A 25,891-nucleotide genomic window follows, 5' to 3' on the forward strand; every position below is an offset into this window, starting at 1 on the left:
CTTGTACCTGAGAATCAGGGTTAGCATTGCTTTTTTTAGCCATTAGCCACAGAAATGCTGTGTGTTGTACGAACAGTAGCTGAAGCATTTAAGGGGGGAAAAAAGTCACGTGGTGATAGAAAATGTGTCAACTGGAGCGAAGGCGAGGATTAACATTTTTTCTCACTGATACTGAAGCGCAAGACAGGTCATTATTTAAAATGGTCGCTCACTGTATTTATCCAACACTGGCTGCTGACATCACAAACATGCATATACTGTAAGAACGTTAGGTCAGTGTTTAGGAATGTACAGTGTGAAACATAAGCAACATCAAGGTCCCTTTCATCATAAGCATGAACTTTTTACCCGCTTCCCTTTGGGGAAGTGCTAATGGTGCCTGTACTCTCACAACAGCCAGCTTAGCAATAGCTTCCTTCCCTCAGCGGTGACCTTTCTGAATTCTGTGCTAATACACTTCCTCACCACAAAACATTCTTCACTCACCCTCTTCCATACACATCAGGACGCACTTTGCTAACGGTTAGTTACCTACATTACCTCTGCAGCAAATTCTTTTATTTGTATTGTTATACTTATTTATCACTATTTGCACTTCAGAGGCAAACTTCATTTCATTGTCTCTGTACGTGTACACTGCACAATAAAGTGGAATCTGAATCTTAATCAAATCAAACTGGAAGGCTTTTTTCAAAGTAAAATTAGCACTTATGAAATGGCATTGCATAATACAGGAAATAACCCACTGAGTTTGGCATGGTGAACTGTTTGGATCTTGCCCAATATTACACGACTGGGAGTTTTGGGGGAATTTCTACTACTGGTTTCCTCTGTAGCCTATAACATGCACTAGCTTACCAGCCCTAAAATCCTCTACTGTTAGTATACTATACACTGCACACTGGCGATCTGCAAGCCCAGGAGGTCTATTGTCATAGAATAACTATTAAAGTGAGTACTGAAGAATCTGACTACACTGTGGATTTGAGATGAGGTGTGAGTGATCTTCAGCTGGATTCATTAGTCCTAGGCTGCCATCATGTTTCCCCCAGAATTCCCAGTAACTATAGAGGCCAAATAACTAGATTTCACAGGACTTGAATAAAACTCTGCTTCTTTTGTTTTTTTTTCATCCCAAAATGGCCACAACATCATAACAGATCAACAACAAAACATCAAGACACTAGAGCTGGTGTTGTCTTCAGAGTAGCAATTAGCCCAAAAGTCTTGTTCTGTCTTGACTCATCAAGGCTACTGGACAATGCAAAATCTGTTCTGATCTGTATCAGTGCAATACAGGGAGGATGGTTGATCTTTTCTTACAGAAGTACTAAAAAAATATCTAAAAACTTAAATGTTGAATTAATTTAGATTCCGATTCCCAGGACACAGATTCAACTCATTTCCAAACCACTCACAGATTCACAGTACACAGTTTGTGCTGTTACCCCAAAGAAATGGTTTGCATCTATAAAGGAGGCTTACTGTCATTTTTTATTTTTTTTGGTGCCGTGACCCAGATACAAACTGTGGTTGCTACGGGCACAACGAGTCACATAATTTAAACCCCTAACACAGGCTGTTTATTTCTTGCATTGACTCCTAAGGGTGAGTATTCCTGTTCAAAGTCTTTCCCTTTATCTGTGATGCAGAGAAAATTCATCATGCTTGTGAAAGCTGCAGTGGACTCCATCAGAGCAAAGGGCATGAAAATATTTCTCCACATTTACAGATGGTTACATGGAACAAAAAGACAGTTCTGTGATGTTTTCCTGTAGCATGTGTCTGGGAGTGATTATGAATGGAGAGAAGTGATAGGCCTTCTGTCCGTAGCCTGCACATGTGTGGAATTTTCTCAGTCTCATTTTCAGCCCTTGCACCAGCATTTATTACAAGTAACTTTCCTTCAGAAAAAACTTCAACAGTTCTTCCCATGGGCTTATTCCATCTTTGTTGGTTCTACAAACATCCATAAACTTTTACTGTACAATCAGGTGTTTCCTCCAACACTGTTTGCCCCCTAGGGTAACAATGGGTCAAGAGCAAATCTTGGGAATTTCACATAATAATCTAAAGATCAAACCAGGGATCCTGGATCTGTGAAAAAAAAGCAAAAGGTAAGTGTATTGTATATGTTAGGCTTAGTTGTCAATCAAATCGGAATAGTTTGTTTAAAACCGATATAATTATTTCTTTCCACGTTCTTATCCACGAACAACGATAAGCTCTATGCAGCCTGGTACGACGCTGCCATCTAGTGGTAATAAGTGATAGTACAGATAGTTTCTTTTTCAATGGTCTACTACAACTGGATAATAAAATACATTTCCATTGTCTTTCAAGGACTTTACCATTTACTGTATGTATTGTATACTTTTAGAATATTACAAATGTTTAAATATTATCTACTATATTACTACTTGTGCAATTCAATAGAATATTAATCCGATAAAAGTGTATGAATATGTGTCGTTTTTGCAGATGGATTAAATTACAATATTTCCAGCATTTAAAATACACTTGATAATTTAAAACACAGCCCACACAATTCAAGATCCACTGAGAAAACTAAAGGAAACAATGTGAGACATTTATTATTGAAACAAAGCTGAAATAATTGAAATAGAAATACATATACACGTTTTTGGAATATAGTACAAGAGAGGGCTTTATTAATCCCCAAGTGGAGCTTGATCAAAACAAGATCAACAGTTAGTACTAAGACTTAACACAAGAGCAGCACAAGACTATACATGCACATAAGAACTAATAAGAATAAGAATATTACTACTACTACTACTACTATTATTACCTCTTAATAGTTATACTTAATAATAATAATAATAATAATAATAATAACAACAACAACAACAACATAGAATGATACTAATAGGAATAATATCTAATAAGTAATCAGAATTTTAAAAACTTACACCTATAAACCTTTACCTGGCAGAACGTATCCATGAAGAAAGCATTTGCTTTCTATTTGGTTATTCCTTGGAGAACAATCTCATAATGTTTTGGGAACATTCTCATATGGGTCTTTTCACAGGTGTCAATCACTAGACGTTGAAGGTTGTTATTAGATTTTTCTTTCTTTTTTTGTAATTACAAACTAACTTAGAAACCATAAACCATAAAGTAACGTTTCAAGAACGTTCACACAACATTGTCTTATGAGTTTACCAAAGGTTGTTTGTAGGTTTTAATGCCTCTATACAATTTAACGTTCATTAAAGGGGCAGCCTTTTGCTCAAACATTTTCATATTGATTCGATAAGATAATGTAGATCAGATTTGTATATGTGTTTGTGTATGCTGTGTTAGCATAGTTTCACAAAAGGTTAAATTATTTCAAGGTTAGCAGAAGGTTAAAGGAACAAGTTACCACAAAGATCTCATAAGGATAGAAAATGTACATAAAGGCTATGGGAAAATTAGGAGAATGTTGTTGGAACCATAAATGCACAAGAAAACGTGGGCACTTTATTTCTAGAAGCCAAATCTCCTTGTAAACCAAACAGGAAACAACAACAAATAGAATCTGTTCTCAGAGCATTTGGGACCAAAAAAAAAACCCAAATATTCTCAGCATCAGTAATTGTTAGCTGGGTACACACTCATTCAATCCTGTCATATATTATTCAGCAGCTTGCTGTCATCAGTTTGGCAGTGTTTGACATTAATAGTGAATGTCTGATACAGATTTGTCTCATTTTATTTTCATTGTGTCTCATTTTTCGCAGTAAACTGTCATTTTGCTCATAACCATACATTCTTCTGTACTATAGTTTCCCCAAAATTGACCTTGAGGAAGTGTTTATTTCCTCATTTATCATTTCCCTCAGCCCTCAGTCATACCTCTATGATAAATGTTTGTGTGTGCACTTGTGTGTTTGGGGTCAGCTGTCATAAGTGTGTTATTACACACTGTAGAGTCTTGCTGAAGGCGACTGTCACTGTGTAATGACCTATAATCACATCGCATTGCTCTGTGCTGTAATTCTTGCCTGGACCATACGAGCCCCTCATGCATCAGCATCCATCACTACACACATACACACACACACACACACATACTCCAGACAATTTCTGCTTAAATCATATTATTTCACATTAATTCATATTGTTTCCTACATAGTTTCTTCCACTTCCCTTTTTTATTGTGTCTCTGTGAATCTTTGTTTACACTTTATCCAGTTGGTGCATTAATAAGACACTCAGGTGCTTACTGAACCATAAAACGTAATTACACACTGATCCCAAGGCCTTTTTAGTGCTTCATACAAAACATTACATAAAAAAGTTTACTTCCACTGTCCACTGTCCACTGTCCACTGTCCACTTTATTATCAACCCACACATTCATGCTATTGTCTAATCAGCCAATCATGTGACAGCAACACAACGCATAATATCATGGAGATACAAGTCAAGCACTCAATGTTCACATCATACATCACAATGGGGAAAAGTTTTGATCTCTATGACTTTAACTGTGACTTAGTTTTGGGTACCAGGGTACTAATCATCTGTGTATTTTAGGAATTGCTGATATCCTGGGATTTTCACACACAACAGTCCCTACAGTTTACACAGACATGTGTAAAATGAAGCAAGCATCTCAGCATGCACAAAACTTTGAATGTTGAGCTTGATGAGCTATAACAGCAGAAGATCACAACAAGCTCCACTTCTGTCAAACAAGACCAGGAATCTGAGGCTACTGAGATAAACTGAGATAAACTGAGATAAACTGGACAGTTGAAAAAGAGCAGGTGATTTTTTCAGATGTACACTGTGCCCATAATAGCCTTAGCTTCCTGATCTTGGCTTTCAGGAGTGAAACCCAATGTGGTCTTCTGCTGTTCTTCTTAGCCACATCAAGGTTTGGAGTTTTGTGCATGCTGAGATGCTTTTCTGCTCAGCACAGTTGAAAACGAGGTATTATATGTTATATGAGTTTAAACTGTAGTTCTCTTCAACCAATCTTTAAACATTTAACATTAAAAGTAACATCTTTTATTAATAACATCTAAAATTACTGCAACATTCATATTTAAGACTTGATTTGAAAATAATAATATACTATACATTCATTTTTTATTATACCACAGCCGTGTTGAATTCTGATTGTCAGAAAGTGTTTTTTTTATATAAAGTCTGTAGAGCACAGGTTAATGTACTTCTCTAATGTCTTGTGCTTCTGCATTAACACCTTATTCACAGCCTAAAATATTTTTAAGCCTAAAAATAAATTAATTAAAAAGTAAAAAAAAAGCAACATATTGATAAGTTATGCTATTTATATGTTCTGTTTTTTATTTTATTTTCAGTTAAATGACAAGATGCATTTTCTTTGACTATTATAACTTGAAAAAGAAGAACTACTTTGTGCTTTTATATAATAAGTGATAAATAATGGTATGCTGTGTCATTTATTAATAAATAAAAGGAATAATAAAAAAATGTGCAATAAAAAAATGGAATCATTTGCAAATTGTTGTAGTTTAAGAGAAATAAAACATTTTGGGTCGTGCTGTCATGGAATAAATATCATTTTTGGGGTCATAATAGAGTGTTGTGAAGCGGAGCATTGCACCACCCTGATGAAGATTATTGTCTATATTTATACAGCACAATTATAGTGCAGCCAATAAGTTAATATTCTGTACCTACAAAATAACGTTTAGGAGAATAGCCAAGCCTGTAGCTCCAGCTTCTTCCCAGTTAACGTTCTATGAAGTCTCATCTCCTAGTTTCCTCTTTACCAAGAGGTCCAGAACTCCTACTCAAGACTCTTCAGATGTGGACTGGCTGTTTATCATGAAACAGAACTCCAGCATCTGAATTAAGTACCAAAGTCTTCTCTCATGCCATGTAGTTAAGAGTGTGGTCTGCACTTTGCAGTAAAAAATCAGATGGGAGAAAACTGGCTTCTCTGTAAACGTCAGGGGATGTGACCGCCAACTTCCAACCCCGTCATGGTAGGTGTAAAATATGCGTGTCTTAATTTCTTTGGAATTTATAATTGAACACAGCCAAATATCTTCCTCTGAAACCTTGACCACACTATTAAAATGATTGTTTAATCCATTGAAAGTTTTCTCGTATATGTGTTATTGTCTGTGTGTGGTTTGCCTGCAGTAAGTATGTAACTGGTGTATTTTCCCACAGGTTATGCCGCAGGGAGCAGTGCTTCTCCTCAGGCAACAGCTTTTATTTTATGGAAGAAACCTATAGACCTAGAAGACACACACACTCACTGATGATAGACAGCCAGACTTTGACTCACAGATGCACGGATGTTTCTGCTTGAGCCGTTCTTCAAACACATTTGAATGATGATTACTTGGGATTTGGTGAAATATATGATATATGATCAGACATCTTATTAAAATTTCTGAGCGCAGCACGAGGATATGCAAATGCATGATTTGTATTCAGTCTATAAATGTATACCTATCAGTAGGAAAGAGTGCATGGCATATAAAAAAGTGTGCGCTCATATCAATATAAAAAAATTGACGATTTAGAAAATGAAACTAGTAGATGTCAGTAAATCATGTAGATAAATGACAAAAGCCATACAGTATTACAGTGTGAGCAGGAGATCAATCACGGTGAGACACTGAATTATTACAGGAGCAGATCCTGTCCATCATTTTTCTTCATTTTAATGCTCAGATCAATCCCAAAACACACCTGACACCATCCCATCTGGCATGTGTGTGTCACAAGTCACCATCTTTCATCTCATACTGCAAGGCTCCAACAGGAACAGAGACAAAGACAAAAGCTGCTTCCTTTATACTGTCTATGGCATTTAATGTTAAAGAGAGGAAGGAGAAATGGAAATGTATTTTTTTTGTTTAAAATAGAAGAAGAGAATCTGACCAGTTACAATAAAACCTTTCTATTTTTTCATGTTATATTTTGAATATACCTATATGCATCTTCAGGATAATGTTGGAAACTATATTTAAGAAATACTATACAAGGCATTATTGTTATGGGAAATCAGTCAATGGCAGATGATGTTATATCTTCTATACCCGCATGTCAAAAGTGTCTTATTCCTCTTTATTTGATTTTTATTCCACAACGATGTGTCAATAAAATTAAAAAAATTACTTAAGACCTCATGGCCAATCAGACGAGAGAACAGTGCTGTGATATAAGATATGTTCTATTCATCTATTTTCTGAACCACTAATCCTACACAGGGTCACGGGAAACCTGAAGTCTCTCACAGGAGACTCAGGGCACAAGGTGGGGGATGCCCTGGATGGGGTGCCAACTCATCACACTATCATACTCCTGTGCAGGAATGTATACCTGTGTATACATATGACATCCCTATGTATGTCTTTGGACTGGTGTGGTCTGGTTATTGAATAATCAGTTTATGTTTATGCTCATGTGTTGACATAAACCTGATCAGAAGATAAAGGTTACTTGCTTTGATATAAAGCACACTAATCTGCTTTATGGCTTGAAGACTGAAATCTATCTAAAGTAACTATAAGAAAAGCAGAAGCAATGTTTTATAATTGATGGCCAGGTCACAGGAACACCATGGCTCTCTTTCCAAACATGTACACCGTTTAACTTTCAGTAGGGGATCAGATTTCCTGCTCAGGAGGAGACTTGGGTTAATTAAGGTTGTTAAAGTAAAATTGTTCCCCTACTATGGAGGGCAGAAGTTGAGACAGAGAGGTGAAGCGAGAAAAAGAAACATTAAAAGATAGCAAGCAGGAGACAGAGGATCTCTCATTGACCTCCCCCGTCCTCTCTGACAGTGATTCATGCTGACTGTGGGAAAGACACGATTCGTCTCAAGGTCAAACGTATCACAGCTTGTCTTTTTGTCGACCCCCTTCTTCTCCTTGTCTCTTGTACCTCTCTCTTCTTGTCCTACGCTCAACCCTCCTCCGTAGTGCCCTTTTCAGCAGGCATCTATCTGTCCATCTGAACTTCATTTCGCAGATGACAGGCTTCAGCATGAAGCAGCAGCTGGCAGAGAGAGAGGGGGGTCTGCCCCACTGCCTTAACTCTAATCAGCCTTTATTGCACTCAGGGGAAGAGCGGAGGCGGCCCCCTGCCAGGACGACTCTCTCTGTGCTTCTGTTTCTCTTAGAGGAAAAGTACAAGGCTGCAGTGCTCTGCATTGCCTGCACTGACAGTGTGTTTAACAGGCATAATAGCAATGTCATAGCTTGTACTTACAACACAAAGTGTTGTAGCAAGATGGTATGATCTGTTAGCCTTGTGCCCAAGCATGCCATGTGTTTTATTCTTTTTAAAGGCTTTTTAAATTATTGTGTGGGATTAGTCTACCATTTAATCCAAATGTTTATGCTCGGTGGATATATATGAGAATGGTTTACAATTCAGTGTTCAATTCAGTTCAGTATTATTTGCATAGTATATATAGCTGTCCCAAAACAAGACATTTGGATCGAGATTTTTGGCAATATACCTGCAAGAAAACTCTGATACAGCAGGGGGAAGAAACCTTTAGAGGAGCCAGACTCAAAAGGGAATTCATCCCCTTATGGGTCAACCAAGATAGGGGGGTATAAATCATTACAGTACCAAGACATATAGAGAAAAAACAACCAGTGCTAAATGTGTTGAAACGATATAGAATGCTTGGTAAGTTCAGGGTCAACTTGCTTTCACATCTCACCAGAATTTGTTTAGAGGCTTGCTCTGGTCTGCAGCCAAGTGTGATTGGACCAAAAAAGGAAACAGAGCAGAGTCTGATTCAAACAGACTAAATGCTGGACATATGAAAAGAACTTTAAACTGTCCGTTTATATGCTACATCATTTTACCAGTATATCCTTTCTGAACGAGTGTGGAATAATATTTCTGATCATAGGATGTCAGACCTTACTGTAAGAGCATACAGTACACACTTTTCTTACTGAGTGTGTGTGATTGAGTGTGGTGAGTGTGTGTAGCTCTGAGAAGGTGTGGCAGGACACTGAAAGCCTTCACTTGCACAGTTCACCTACAAGCCATGCTTTCAATCCCTGAATGGGTTCAGCCTGAGCAGGAGTGAGATGTCTGCACTAATGCATCTGCCACGGCCACTCACACCCAGCAACCCCCTGACAAGCATATACTCACTGCTCCTTTCTGCTTTTCTGTTCCTCCATCCATCTCTCACAGCACCTACCCATTCACTCTCACCAGGAAAGGAAAGACAGAAGCTGCGGACTGAAACTGCTTTGTCCTTTATTCTTTAAATCTATTTTCTTCAGTCTTTGTGTAGAAACCTCAGCTGTATTGCACTGTATATAATACATGTGAATAATTGCTGTTTTAGTTATTTACTTATTTATTTACAATCCAAAAAGACCAGAGCAGCTGAGAGTTAAATGCTTTGTTTAAAGTTTTAAGGTTCGTCTTTGGCAGTCCTGTTATTTAATGTACACAATGGTACATAATGTACCAATCACCAAGTCAGTGTCTTTACAACTGAGCCACTATATCACTTACAAAAATATACTAAACTGAGGTTATTTAAAAATCCATGGTCACATGGGTAGTGCGTTCAACAGTATGTCAATTATACCCGTAGTTAGAAAAATACAATTCATTCATTCATTCATTCATTCATTCATTCATCTTCTACCGCTTATCCGAACTACAGTACTCGGGTCACGGGGAGCCTGTGCCTATCTCAGGCGTCAATGGGCATCAAGGCAGGATACACCCTGGACGGAGTGCCAACCCATCACAGGGCACACACACACACACACACACACACTTATTCACTCACGCAATCACACACTAGGGACAATTTTCCAGAGATGCCAATCAACCTACCATGCATGTCTTTGGACCGGGGGAGGAAACCGGAGTACCCGGAGGAAACCCCCGAGGCACAGGGAGAACATGCAAACTCCACACACACAAGGTGGAGGCGGGAATCGAACCCCGACCCTGGAGGTGTGAGGCGAACGTGCTAACCACTAAGCCACCGTGCCCCCAAAAATACAATTGTACCTGTAAAATTGAATGTATGTTATATATTTAAGAGTCTATTTACATTGGTTAAAGCTTAAGGAACAAAATGTACCATTTCTGACACTGTAATCTCAGAGCTGCACTATTTATGTCCATAAGGACAAATGCACAAATATTGTTTTAATCAAAGGTATTTTATATTCATTGCTAATAAGACAGAACCAAACAAAACAAAAAATATGCATATGAAGAACTGTTTATCTAATATATGATAATAATGCAATTTAATATATACACAAATAACCAAAATGTACTTCATTTCCCCAAAAACAAAAAAAGCATTTTGGATAAAAATGTACTTCTAATGTATTTCTAATATTCAGTAAAATAACACAGACCTGTGTTTCTCCCCACAGCGCTAAATATCACACTGAAATTCACTGAAATGTTTATTTTCGCAAATTTGAAATCCCCACAGGAACAACTCACCCTGTTGCTTCTCTGATTCGGTAAATGACTCAGTAAAGTCTGAGTGACTCAGGGCATTTCAGTAGATCTGAAGCACTGGGCCTGTGTTCCTAGATATTATGATTTGTTTTGAGGTAAACAATTGCAGAGCTGTGATTTGTTAAGCTTTCTGTGAATACGTGCATCTCTTTGGATAATGTAATTGCAGTCATTATGCCCTGATGAATCCTCATTGCTGCAATTCACATTAGCATAGACTGTAATTATATACGCCCAGCAAAACCTAATTGTTCCCAACACTCCCCAAACATTTGACTGCCCACAATTAGAGTTTTATATAGCAGTTAGTCACCTTATAGTCAGTACAGATACATGTACTGTTTAATTACCATTAATAAAAAGCATTATCATCATCATTAAGGTCAGATTATGTGCTTAAACACTAATACATGTCTAACTAAGACATGTCTTAGTTAAATTCCTCCTCTGGGGCTCTAGCTCCCCCTGTAAGCAAGTGTAGTTAGCAAGTGATGCATATATACCTTATATTCTCATACACTGCACCGGTGTTTGGATATAGTGCAATTTCTTTAGAAGTGGAATGTATTAATGCACACTATAGGTGCACTATTTTCACACAATTTTCTGTTTCTTCATTGGGTCTGTATTACTTGCCATAATTGATGCTTCATTTCTTTTACATAGAAATGTATATATATATATATACACACACACACACACACACACACACACACACACACACACACACACACACACACACACACACACACACACACACACACACACACACACACACACACACACACACACACACACACACACACAGAGTCTGGTTTCTGTCTACAAATATCATCTCATAAGTATAGAGGCCAGTTTAACAAACACAATCATGAAAAAGTCAGTCTGTATAAGTCTAGCAAGTCTAACAAGTCTAGCCTACCTAAGTGTGCAATTTTTACAATTTGATTTAGTTTGGTTTTTGGATGCCATGCCTTAGAAAAATGCACACACTGTGAGAGTAATCCCTTTGTAATTAGATAATGGCTGTCGCAATGTCTTCGATGCTCTTATGCCATCACATCATCATCATAACAGAGTTGTAAAATGTTTCAAAAGGTGGAAACGACCCAAGGAATAGACACTAGAACAGAATATAAAGTATAAATTTCACTCCAGGAAAATCTTATAGGTCTAGAAAAAGAAATCAAGCCCAACACAAGAGTAATTTACTTCACTCTCATATCCAAGTCCAGATACAAGCTCCATAAATTGCAGTAGGCTTTAGTAATTTACATGGTATCCCAAAACTCTCCATACACAGGGAAACTTAACACTTTTTAGCAAAATGTCTTTCAAAGTTTTTCAGATCTGATTTTTATTCTATATATAGTTCTAGACAAATATGTATTTTGCCTAATTTTGTAAACAAGGTTAATACATTTTAAAAAAAAAAAAAAAAAAAGGTAATTTCCCCTCTGTATAGAGACTTTAAGCACAACCTGCAGTTTGAGTCGTATTTAATGCTATGCTAAAGTAACAAAGATTCAAATAGCAAAGTTTATTAAAACCCAATTATTGCCCTTAGTTCTTCCACTCTTAGAAAAAAAAAATTGTTGCGTTTCAAATTGAACACCTTACCATCCAAGGTAACTCTATAGGAAACCCTTTTGCTAACAGACTTGATAAACATGATCCAGTCAAGTAAAACTGTAATTATATTGTGATGTAAGTGAGCCTTAGGTTAAGGAGTGATTTAAGTTCAGGAGTCTGGAGGTACATCACTGCAGCCCTGTGCAGAAATGTGGGCTTTGGGTTTGATGGATGTTCTGTAGTTACGCTGCAGTCCTGATGCCAATATGCCATCAAACAAAAGCTAACACAATGGTGCAAGACATTTCTGCTGCTCCAGGCTGGAAAAGTGTCCACTCTGTTTCTCCAGCAGGTGGGCCTAGTGCTGTTCCTGTTCCTACAAGGAGGATTAATTTCTAAAGACTCTACCAGTGTGGGGCTGTTGCTAGGGCTGCATGCGTGTGTGTTTGTGTGTGAGGCACAGTTTTGCTATCAGGTTGGAACAAAGCCAGTGAATGTTTTGTGGTTTGTCAAATCAATCACTCACCCCGAGAGCACGGTAAAAGCATATCAGGTTACCAGCTGACCATGGTTATGTACCTTCCGGCTATCATTTTACAACGTGCACACAGTCATTGTCATATTTATGCCCTACCTCTGTTGTCTTCACAAACACATACACACAGATTTAATTACCACTGACCCCTCTGAAGGTGATAAACTAACGCATGCTGAAACTGACATGACACATAAAGCTGTCTCTGTGCTGTAACATAATGTAATATATTTCTGTCTGGCTAGTCTGGGCTTTCCTCTTCCACCATGGGGTAACCTGAGATATATATACAGTCTACTGTGATGAAAATAAAAGCATAATAATAATTAATTAGAAATAAGTTTCACTTCCCCATGAGAATTGATAAAATGATTTCTGTAATATACAGTATATTCCCAGTATACAGTATTTAATATGTTTCTAGGTTCACAAGAATCCACTAATTCTTCATTCATTTACAGATCTAATAAATATTCATTTAATGAGTAGTTGTATTTTAATTAACCCTTACCCAGAGGTATCTAGATATCCATGAATGCTACCTTTGTATTAAGTGAAGAAACAGAACAGAGGCAAAGCTCAGGCTGTTACCTCAAGGTCATCATCAGAACATAACGGACTACTTTAGGACGCATTTGAATCCCTTTAATGAAAAATCTAATTAATCTAGAATCACTCTCAGGCCAGCTTCATGATCCCTTACACTATGATACCATCTCATGGAAAAAATACCATTACCAACCATTACAATGAACAACACCATAAAACAGAAGAAGCTTGCAATGGTTATGTATTACAGCACAATTTATGGGCAAATACTTTTTTTAATAGTTACATAATTATTATAATTGTATTATTCACTATTGTAGCACTAATGTTGTGCGGTATGGTGGCTTAGTGATTAGTACATTTGACTAACCACCCCAGAGTGTCTCAAGTCCCCAGTGATAGACTCCAGGCTCCCTGCATTCCTGTATAGGGATTGTAATAATCACATCCAGTGCACCAGAAATGGTGGTGGCGCAAGTGGTTAAGACCCTGGGTTGTTGATCAGAGGAGCAGGGTACAAGCACCAGCACTACCAAGCTGCCACTGTTAGGCCCTTGAGCAAGGCCCTTAACCCTCCCTGTTCCAGGAGTGCTCTATCATATCTGCCCCTGCGCTCTGACCCCAAACTCCTCAGTTGAAATATGCAAAGAAAAGAATTCCACTGTTCTGTAATGTATATGTAGCGATAATAAAGGCTTCCATGCCCCAATTCAATGGCATAGAACAATGTTTCCCATCAGCCCTGGCATTTCAAGTTAATCATGCTAGTCTCATTGTGATCTAATGAGCAGTGGTATTTACGCTTTAGGTCTCATGAATGTTTCCATGGTTGCCAAAGTATTGCTCATGTTCTAGAGTTTCCTTCTATTGCACGTGTTTCATCAATGAAATGTTTAACTGCACTTGTATCTGTGTCTGATTCAAATTTCTGACAACAGAATATTTGAGCTCAATATGTGCATGAATGTGCATATGATCATTACAATGCCATTGACATATTTTTATGTTTTTAAAATCAACAGCTTCTCTATACATTCAGAATATTTCCAACACTAAACATTTTCTGTGTTTTAATCAAAAAGCGTAATTTTTTCTCCTTAGTTTAACCAGAATCTGTTTCAGTGTCTTTCTTTGGGCCCTATAATGTCACAACACTTTAAGACTGCAGAATCTATGTGGAATGAAGTCAAGTCCAGACATGTTACAACCAATGTCACATCTGAGCCACTATTCAAGTCTAGATAAGGCTTCAGGTCTTTAATTTTGCTTGTCTCTGACTGCCTGAATGGGCGAAAATACTCTTTATTTTTAAGAGACTAGAGGTCTAGACCCAGTTTGGAGTTAAAACACACCTGCAGTTTGCAGTTTGAATGCAGATTAAAGTTTAGAGTTTATGATAAAGTTTCATGCTTCTTTTATAATCCTTTATCTAAATCCACCTAGGTGTGAAGCAGCAATGCAATAGTCAAATCCTGAATCCTGCCGAATTAAGTTGCGACTTGCAGCTTCACACGTTATTAATTAACACTTGATTTGGACTTGAGAATAATGAGACTTTGGTTTAAGTGTTTTATTCACTTTTATGTCAACAATGAGAATATAGCCTACATAAATAACTGTTTCTCCAACATTAAACAATATTACTCAAATGGATCTTCTACAGAGACCGTCATATGTCCCTATATCCCAGGACCTTATTCAGAGCTTCTTTTGATTTCTTTCCCACTGCACCATTTTATTATATGACACCTTTAATTATATTTAGTTACAGTTGCTGTTGTGGTGAAGGGGTAGATGTGAATGTCATTAAACTTCACCATCGTTGCCTTTGTGAAAATGTACTTACACACACTTAACACTTTTTTGCTGTTTGATTTGAGATGTGGCTGTAGACTCAACCTCGTCTGCTGCCTGCTGACTCGACTTGCGTTTGAAGGTGACACTGTTTGAATGTTTAAGAATAAGACAGTTTCAATGAAGGCTTATAAATAGAGTTTGTTCAATGTTCTGAAAACATCTGCTGCAATTCACTTCACAATGTCACTGTTTTGCTCACAAAATGATCACAGACAAAAAAAAAATAACATTATGAAAACATTGTGTTAAACGTTCTGCTTCAGCTGCTTCATTATCTGTATTTTTCATCAAAAGCTGTTAATGTGACACTCTTTAATAAAGATTGGCTTACAATAATGAAACCTTATCAAATAAGTTCAAATATGTAATAATTGGTTATTGAATCCATTGTAAATCTTCAGTCTCAGAAATGTCGGTTGTTTGCACTTTCCAAACCCTGGAACACTGATGTGCCAGGAAGGATGAAAGATCCTGGAGACAGAGAGAGGGAAATCTCTTCTCCAGTTCCTCTAAATGCTTGCAGATGGAGCGTAATAGGCTTCGCTATCTGCCTCTGACACTCTCATTGATCAGTTTCTCTAGTCAGACTCATATCTATGTTGAGCTTCAGGTACGAGGTGTTCTTTAATAACAAAGGTCAGTTCTCGCTATCTGAAATCTTAACCTTAACCAATTCAAGAGTAAACACTGTAATTAAAACTCACATCGGTGTAAAAGAGCTACCTCTGACAATAAGACGTAACATGTGTCTGGACTCCAACTATAACTGCTGTCTTCCTGCAGTTTTAGATCCATCCGTTTCTTTGTAATCTGAACACAGCACATTAAAAGCTCTTTAGTTGCAGTCAGTTAGCCTGATATTAATGTTTCCTCTGGACAGGTCAGGCAATTTTTCAATTTTCCATTTCCTGGTCCTCCTAGTCCTTACTGTGTTAACCACAGTAATATGCATTATGGAGCACTGTGTGGCCCATTCAGCTATCAAACCAAACCAAAATGATGAATTACATAAAATGATGATAAAAAAATCTAACTATCATTCAGTTTTGCTTTCTAATTTTGTTCTGTTTAGCTGTTTGTCACTCACGCACATGGAGGCCAGTTTCATTAGCTACATATCTCACCACCTGTCAGCTTCCTGGTATCTCTTTCATTCTCTCTCTTTCTGTTACTTTTCCACACACAGCTTAACGGACACCTTTAAAACCTGTTCCTCTGATAAGCAAAGGTGATGTCTTAGCTAGAAGCTGTGTGTCTCCTGGCCATTTCATTACAACACTTTTCTAATCTTTACATCCGGTTTCCTTCATCGCCTTTCTATCTGCCAGTGGTATCTGCACCCTATTAGCATAGATCTGTATAATAATCATGACCATGGTGCATGATGGCTTCTGTACATAAACAGAAACTGAAGTTGCCAATCAGACACACGGCAGAAGATGTTTATTCTGCTTATTTGGCCAGGCTTGCCTGTGTGTAAACAGTAAACAACATGGCCGCTCGCTATGCCTCCTGATTAAGCTGTGGTGAGAGCGCAGGGGAGGCAGGAAGATGCTGAGCTTCATCATTACATGCTGCAGTTACAGATGTTTCCAGCGGCCCTGTCTGGAGATACTGAATGAGAAATTCTGAGAAACTGGTAAAGAAATTTGATGTAATTTTTGGGGTAAATCACAGCACCATATTTAAGACTCGTTCTGGAGAATGTTGGTATAATGAACTGGTGGTGTTAAACTGGTGGTGTTAAAAAAAAAGGTTCCAGAATGTGGCTTTTAGTGTTAACACATTTGTTATTGTATGTAACTTTTTTATTTAGCCTGCTGGTAATAAACATTTTGTTGGAGAAATGTGAAAGAAAATGTGTCTGTTGTAAATATATTTTGCCGCTGACACAGTTTTCCTTAAACTTCCTCTAATGGAATGTTAAACAATCAATTTCATTCTGCTTCTGAGACAGATCTGTATTTAGAGTTATAGTCACTGTCCAATTTGCACATGAACACATTTCCCCACTGCCCAATGTAAAAAGGTAGGCAACCATCAGCCAGAGATTATATATGGTTTATATGCTTGTACTCACTGAAAAAGAAGTGGTGACTAAGTTCTTAAGGCTTTAGGCTACTGATCAAATGGTGATGAGTTCAATTCCTGCCACTACCAAACTGCCTAACCTGGATCCTTGAGCAAAACACTCAACTCTCAAGTGCTCAGTTCTGTCCTGTCTCAATTATAAGTTGCTTTGGATGGACGTATTCGCCAAATGTAAATTAAATGGTTCTTGGCAATAGCAATTACAATTCAAATGCATATATTGCTGTTAAGGGGGTTGAAGAAATATGCTAAAAAATATCGCTGTATGATCTTTACAGTGATGTGTGCAACATGCATGGTTAGCAACAACCAATCTTGTCATGTGAATCATTTTAATGGGTATGGGAAATAAAATATGACAGTTCTACAGAAAATAATAAGATAGTAATATAAAAGGAATTACTTACTTTATAAAACCAGATTTAACAGAACAAATTGTAGAAGCGTGGTATGTGTGTGTATATGTATTTGTATGTACAGTAGGCATCTCTCTCTCTCTCTCTCTCTCTCTCTCTCTCTCTCTCTATATATATATATATATATATATATATATATATATATATATATATATATATATATATATATATATATATGTGTGTGTGTGTGTGTGTGTGTGTGTGTGTCTGTGTGTGTGTGTATAGGCATCATACTGAAAAAGAAATACAAGAAAATAAGTAGTAAAATTGACCCTTGTTCTTTCAATTGCAATTCAAAGACAGTGTCTGTCTGCTGTATCACAGTTCTCAGTTAGTGTGTTGTACATGCAGCACCTACTGTTGATAGAGATGAATGTCAGTCACTGTCATTGAAAAAGTAAAAAAAATAAATAATGATGTTAGATCCTTCTGCAAAGAGCAGTGTGTACTTTAGCTTTCTGATGCCAATCATGGTTTTCTTTTCCCCAACTTGCCACTCTAAACTGTATGCTTGTAAATAAAAGACCTTTTCTTCTTGGATGGAAAGCTAATTTTATGGATTTTAAATAAATTATATTGAAGATTTATATGGACCAGCTAGCTTGATTGATTGCATGGCATTATTGTGATTTACAAGTGGTGCACTGGGTAGCCTTTTTTCATGCTTTTATATCAAAAACAGTAACATACAATTACAACAGAAATGAAAATTAAAAAGTCAACAATAAAGTGGGCCATTTGTTGTTGTTTTTTGGTCATTAAATATTCTATGTATGGCTTTCATAAAAGTGAAAAAATATCTCAAAGCAAGAATAGTGGTTAGTTCCTTTGCCCACATTGTTAAGGAAGCTGTGTCTAATTTTTTTTTTTCAGAGATATGCAATAATTCATCTGCCTATAAGAAGCCCAAAGTCAATAAGAAATGAATGCTCTAAAGTAACAACACAATCCTCTGGGTGAATTTCCAGTACAGTCACAGCTTCTCTTAAACAGGTATTTATTTACTGATTACATAAATAATGAACGTAACATCTTCCTTCCAAATAACTGTATATTTGGACATGTCCATAGACGATGAATTATTGACCTCTTGCTGCCCCACATTTAACTTTTAATACAAATATGTGTTATATTATGGGAAATCTGGTTCCGTACCACTGGACTAAAGTAAGGTCTCATTAACAAGTTGTACATGTTGTTGTATTAATCTGGTATTTATTGTCTGTACTTGTGCTTTAAAGCAGATCATCTCCAAATCTACTACATCTCTGTCCTCCTTTATTCCCGCTTTCTATTGGTCTAGAAGCTTGTTAACCTTCTTAACAGTTATTCTACTATAATACTAATTATTTACACTAACTGCTATGTTTGAATAATATGACAAATATTTTAGTTTCACTTGCAGAGAGAAAAAAAAAAACATTGCACATTTCTCTACTTTGCTCCTTTGCACTTTTTACTGCTCTCTCTTTCCCTCATCTTCCCTTTTTAGTGCTCCTTCTTCTCTATCTTACATTTGTACATTTAAGCCTCCTGTTTTAATGTGACCATCAATAAACCTCTGGTTAAAGGGAAAAGGGTGAATATTTTATACGCGCTCTCATTATGTGCACCAGAAGTCCTCAGCACTGCACCAGCAACTCGTGTTTTGCGGCAAATAGACAAGCTCATTTATAGGCGCGTTCGAGAGTCAATCATGTAACGCTGTTTTATGAATGGTGAACTCCTCGTCCAATAGTTGTTGAGCACTGCGGCCGATCCCACCACCCTTTGCGCTGGAGACCGGCTGCCTCCCGGAGCCACAGTCTCAGCAGCCGCGAGGACGCGAGCAGATCAGGCGCGTACGCGATGCTCCTCGGACCATAAACACTCCGTTCACCTGCTGCTGCTGATGCTACTGAGCTACTGCCAAGGAGATCCGAGCCACATCGACACACTGAGTTTATTTCATAAAACAACAACAACAGCAACAACAATATAAACTATCCATTAAAGTGGAAGCGCCAGGAGCGCAGAGACGCAGCGGAACCGGGAATAGGACACTATCACCACCACCACCACCATCATCATCATCATCATCCGTCTCAACTGAGATTAAAGAGGATCACTCTGTCCTCTGTCTCTTTTTAGGAAACAACCATGTCCTCGTCCGGGAAAGAACACAGTGCCGCCCAGCATGCCAATTACGTGGGACCGTACCGCTTGGAGAAAACGCTGGGGAAAGGACAGACAGGTTGGTCCTTACATCTAATCATCAGAACAGCAGTTCTCTTTTTTTTACATTGATCACATTAAAACTCAAGTTTTTCTTTCTTTCTTTCTTTCTTTCTTTCTTTCTTTCTTTCTTTCTTTCTTTCTTTCTTTCTTTCTTTCTTTCTTTCTTCATTAGTACAGAAGCACTCAAGTGGATAACAGTGTGATCAGTTTTATATAGAAGTGCTGCCTTGTGGTGATTTCCTTGTATATATATATATATATATATATATATATATATATATAAATATATATATATATATATATATATATATATATATATATATATATATATATATATATATATATATATACATATATGTGTGTATAAGTGTGTGTGTGTGGGTGTGTGTGTGTGTGGGTGTGTGGGTGTGTGTGTGTGTGTGTGAGAGAGAGGATGTATAAGCTCATCCCAGGCACGCAACCCTTAAATGTGATGCTGAATTGCAACTTGCCCTTGTTATTTATTTTACTTTATTATTTATTTATTTTTATTTACACCCTGTGTCTTACAGCGATGGCTGCTTTAAATGCAAAGCCTTATCCATATCCTAAGTGATCAATACCTTGGTGGTGCACTTGAAATAGTTCATGTTACCTTGTTGCCATGCCACACAATGTTGTGTGGATTGGGTTGGTGAACCTGCCACATCGTTTAATCTGATCTATGTGCTGTGGTCACGTTGGCCAAAATCAGACTGTATTAGTCATGGTGACCTTGTGAGAGCAGAAAAGTGATGCAACACTCTGGGCTGTTGTCCGGTGGCCCTGCATGGGAGAAGGCAGGGTTCTCCATCTGTCCTCTCTGGTGCTTACATTTGGCCTTAGATCACCAGGCGAGACCAGAGCTTGAGTCAGACAAAGATAAAGAGGGTAGGTTTTTGTTTTTTGTGCTGTCTTTACTGGAGAGTCTGATGCACATCATTCATTACTGCTGTCTTGCATGCGATTAGTCTAGAACTTTGCGGTTCCTATGTTCCTGTGGTCCCAATATATTAGCGTTTTGCTGATTTAACATGCTTGGCTCAACTCCTCAAACAAAGAAGGGTGCGATGATGAAAGCATCCAAATGAAAAGTTCAGGAGGTCTCCATGACTGAAAAACACTGACTTAAAACACCTGCATCAGTACATCTCATTCTACTTATCCATTACTGGATCAGTATTCAGCTTCAGTTCCCAAAGATATTGTTTCCCAAACCAGTTTTTGGGCTCTTGTTAGGATTCACACTTTTGCACTTTCAAAAAAAGATTTTTTGTTCTTTTCTCATCTCCCAACATATAAATGTACTGTATATATAATGCCACTAAGTAGTGTGTTTACGTGAAAAATAACAAAAAATCCAATTTGTGGGGTTTTCAGTTATGGTCCTGGAGTTTAACTTCACTTCATGTTTAAGTGCTTTTCTGTAGATGGTACAATTTGAGAGCTTGGTTTTTTTACATCATTAATTTAACTGCTCTTTGAGTAGCTTCTTATTTCAGTGGGTTACAGTTGAGTGCAAAAGCTTGCATGCATTGTGGTTTAGTGTAATAGATCTGACATATATTTTTTATATGCAATGTGCATATTAAGGTATAACTAGTTGCTATACATTCTTTTGATTATACATTTTGCTTTGGATTTGTTGTCTTCTTGCAGATGAAACCACATTCCATCCATCCATCCATCCATCCATCCATCCATCCATCCATCCATCCATTTTCTGGGTGCCAACCCATCACAGGGCACAATCTCACAGTCACTCACCATAGACAATTTAGAGATACTAGTCAGCCTACAGTGCATGTCTTTGGACTGGGGTAGTATATTAGATAGTATTAGATAACATCCATAGCACAGGAAGAGCATGCAGACTCTGCACACAGAGAGCAGATTGAACCTGGAGTTGTGAGACAAACGTGCTAACCACTACAGTAAGCCATTGTGCCCTCATGACATTACCTTATAAACTAAATTTAAAATAAACTTTTGCCATGAAGTCCTTGGATTTGAATTTGAAAATGTCGTTCTCACAGTTTAGTCCTCAGCAAACCCAGAAAACAGTTATTACACTATTATATGTGTACTAAACATTATATGTGTATTATATATCCAGTGTTGTATGTTGGGAGCTTGGAGGAGTTAAACATGGGTGAGGCTTGTGGATGTGACTGTGACTGACACCTCGACTTTGCGCCTCTCCCTGTCTTTACAATGTCTATTTCTGTATGTTCTTGCCTTTGTACATACTGCAGAATTATGCATGGCAACTAATTACACATACACATCTAACACACTAACCATGATAAACAGGCAAACTACAGAGCTGCAGCACAGTGAAAATGCTATGTATAATATGCAGATTATTTGATGTGCGTGCAGTTCATGGTTTGCTGACTGACTCTTGCTATGTACTGTAGAGCTGTTTTTTTATAGTATAGAGCATTTGGCCTGGGCTGATCTCCGGTCTCGTACAATGCTGCAGTCATTATGTGATTAAAATCCTACAGCATGCCTGTAATCTCCCGTGCTAAAATCACATGGCTCAAGAGGCAGCAGGAACACAATTTCCACTATTTATTGCTAAGTGCCTAAAATGAAAATTCTTGCCACTCTTTTCCTCAGTGCACATACGCAACAGATCACTGAAATACAGACAAAACACTGAGCAAAGATGTGAAAAAAAGGCAGAAATGAAAGCAACGTCACCCTGCTTTAAAAAAACCCTCTGTTGTCTTTAGTTGCTAGGTAATTATTTCTAATAATACAAAATTTTGCCTGGCTTTGATATAGAAATCCATTGTCAGCATACCTGCTATGAATGCTGCTTTAATCACAGGTTGCTTCAGACGAGCACAATCCACTAACCAGTTGTTGTTGACCTTAATGGCCTCGGTACGTAGCAGGGAACGCCAGTCTCACTCCTGGATCAATTTTACTATATGGCATTACTTAACTTCCAGTTTTTTTCCTTTCACACTTATTCCACACTCAGCTTTATTTAAACCCACACTTTAATGTGCTCTTAATTATATTTGCTATGCATTGTGTGTTTGTATAGAAAGTGTGTGTGTTTGTATACAGTTTGGTCTGATTTTTCACAAATCCTCAGATTTTAGTCTCTTGTCCTTTGTTTCTCAATGAATCTGAGGAGGAATTTAAGGTTTATTGTGCATTTAAAGAGTTAAAGAATTATTTACCTGAAAGCATCATGTTTATGTGTGCATATGGTTTTTAGAAGCATATCCTTTGACAATAAGAATATATTTGCCTTTAAAAAAGTACTTCTTACTCTTAATATGTTCAGCTCTTGACTTGGCGATAAACTGATATTACTGTTTTAGGTTGAAGCCACATATTCATGCTTATCTAAGTAACTAAGTAACTCATCTATAATTGTAGCATTAACTACCACAAGCAATTCGGCAACCTTATAAGTTCTGATGGCATAAAACGACGACTTGTGACATCCTTGGATTTCCCCCCTTTTCCCTGTCCATGTGCAGTAGCGCTTGTAGGAAGGGTTTATTGAGTCCTGCATGGCTGCTTTTGGCTTGTACTGGAGCTGGAGCCCTGACACATTGGCTGTGCTTCGGCGCAGGCGATTCTGCAGGAGGCTCCCTCAAGAGCAATTAACCCCATGTGGCTCTCTGAAAGTAAAGCCTGCCTGGGTCTTCCGTGACAACTTTGTTGTCTAGACAGTTTATTTGCACAAGTTACTGAGGAAGCAAACAAGGCAGAACCTTCTGGTGGTTTATTTGTGGTGGTTTATTTATTTATTAATAATATTAGGCTTTTTGCAACTTATAATGAGTCAGATTTGAAGAGACTCAAGTTTTTATAATGGGGATTTTTTAAAAATATAACAAATAAATACTTCATACCACAGAGCGGTTGAATTCGCACATATATCAGGTCAGAAGGCATTAATTTTACAGCACTGCGAAATTCTTTTCTTTGCATATTTCTACTTGTTAGGAAGCTGAAGCCAGAGCACAGGGTCAGCCATGATATAGTGCAACTGGAGTAGAGAAGGTTAAGGTCCAGTACCTTGGAAACACTTGACTTGAGCCCTCAACCTTCCGATCAGTAACCTCAGGCCTTAACTGTTGGGTCACCACCTCCCCGTTTCTATAGTAACACCTCGTTCTCAGGAGCTTGTTCTGCCAACACGCCATATAACCAAAGACACATAATAAGTAGATTACACATGTTGTTATTTAACAAATATAAGTGGGAGCTTTGAGGGAACTGTTTATAGTTGCAATAATAATTACAGCATCTAATTTGTCTCATAGACCCTTCACATTAAATGTAATTGTAAATGGTTAAACATCAATGGTTAAACAATGGTTATATTATATATCATTGCTGAGATATAAGATGAATAAAACAGATTTAAGATGTGCTGTTATAACATCCAGTTCCAACATTTCCTGTTACCCAAATTTCTATGGAATATACTCAGTAATAAAACCGAGACCTAAAATATTTTCTTTTAACTGATACTTCTAACTTTCTGGTGTCTCTTATTTCCATATTAAATCTTTTTAGAACATGGAATACTGTATAAATCTTAAATCATACTGATTTTGTTTAACTAACACTAAAATATTTATTTGTTAATTGACTGCTTTTCTTTAGAGAGAATCAACACCACAATTGACAATTATTAATAAAGGACACAATTATAAATTCTTTGCATAAGTTATATATAACATTATATCAGTATCACCTCATATGGCTGTTCTTGACAGGAAAATGAAAGTTTTTTCCCCTGACAGTTAAATTACACCTACTGTGTAATTTAACTGTCGAGTCTGAGGCTCCCAGAACTATTTTTATTTGACTATCCAATAGGAATGTGTGTATTTTTTTATCTTGTGTGTCATACCTGGCTATGAGTTATGATACGTTTGGTGTGGGTTTAAAAAAGCAAAAAAAAAAACAACAACTGAAAACCGACACAGTTTGTATGAGAATGTTCAGGTCTTGGTTTCAGCTCACTGTCTCTGCACGGAGGCAGTTTTTAATTTGACTATGAGAAATAACTGCCGATCAGTGAGTCAGATCAATAAAACCTCTTACAGCTGTTGCAGCGGTACAGATCTATACCATTTCATTTCGGATTGGATGATGATGAATGCACTGAGGAGAAATCAGTACACTCCGGTGGTTAGGGCAGCTGGTGTGAGTTGATGTGAGATACACTGCCAGAGAAAGTCTATTCTTTTTGAGCTCACAATTCATTCATGCGTTAAGGTTCCTCGGTCATTATATTCCTTGATATTCATTTGCAAGACAATCAACACAGAGCATTCATATTCCACTCATAGCATTCGAGCTGTCTAATAAATTAGCTGACCTGAGCTGTAGAAGGCTGCTGTTAACGATGAAACGTTCTCTCTGGGTGAAGCGGCTGGACTGATCCTCGCCACGTGCGTGGTTGCTAATACGCTTTATCCATGCTAGCTTTACGTGCAGCGATGAACATTCGCTTGGCTTCAGCAGCTCACCTTGGTGTGTTTGGGAAATGTTCTCGGTAAAAGAGTGAACATGGGAACAGGGTAAAAGAGTGAACATGTGCTTAAATACCAATTTGAGGCACCGATATCTGACTACTAAAACCCAAATCATGATTTTAGTAGTTAGATGTCGGTGCCTCAAATAGGTATTTAAGCACATGTTCACTCTTTTACCATGTTCCCATGTTTACTCTTTTATAGACTTTATTTAGTCTGAGGACAGAGTTGAGTTGTTAGAGAGGAAGCAGTCGCATGGAACGTGTGCTTGATTTCTGCATTATGTTCAGTGCTTAGGATGAGAGTCTGTACTGATTATTATACTCAGTCTGTCCAGGATTTCACGATTTTTCTGATTGCAGAAATAAACACAATATCAAGTAAATTTAGCAAAGCAATTTTTTTAAATTACTGCAGATTTGAAGTTGCAATGAAAAAAGTCTTTACTAGTATGTTGGTGGCAGAGGGTAGTTAACGTTTCTGTTTGTGTGTGTGTGTGTGTGTGTGTGTGTGTGTGTGTGTGTGTGTGGTATGAATAGCAGTTTGTAAAGATGCACATGGCTGGATTCACGTAGCTCTGAGGAAGCATGTAAAGAGTCTGGTATCTGCTGTATGATAAGGTA

The 25,891-nt window shown here is 37.6% G+C and overlaps 2 protein-coding genes across 4 annotated transcripts in view; both read left to right on the plus strand.

The window, feature by feature from the left end:
• Positions 1 to 25,891, plus strand: part of thg1l (tRNA-histidine guanylyltransferase 1-like) — a 427,208-nt gene that overhangs the window by 166,699 nt on the left and 234,618 nt on the right. The gene's annotated exons all lie outside the window — the stretch shown is intronic.
• The window catches only part of brsk2a (BR serine/threonine kinase 2a), a 197,544-nt gene continuing 190,994 nt past the window's right edge, over positions 19,342 to 25,891 (plus strand). For all 3 annotated transcript variants that reach the window (XM_060886621.1, XM_060886623.1, XM_060886622.1), the window contains exon 1: positions 19,342 to 19,744. In XM_060886621.1, the coding sequence (XP_060742604.1) occupies positions 19,651 to 19,744 (94 nt within the window). In that variant the 5' untranslated portion in view covers positions 19,342 to 19,650. The remainder of the gene's footprint in view (positions 19,745 to 25,891) is intronic.

The sequence above is a fragment of the Tachysurus vachellii genome, chromosome 14 (genome assembly GCF_030014155.1).
Source record: "Tachysurus vachellii isolate PV-2020 chromosome 14, HZAU_Pvac_v1, whole genome shotgun sequence".
In the NCBI taxonomy this organism is placed as follows: domain Eukaryota; kingdom Metazoa; phylum Chordata; class Actinopteri; order Siluriformes; family Bagridae; genus Tachysurus; species Tachysurus vachellii.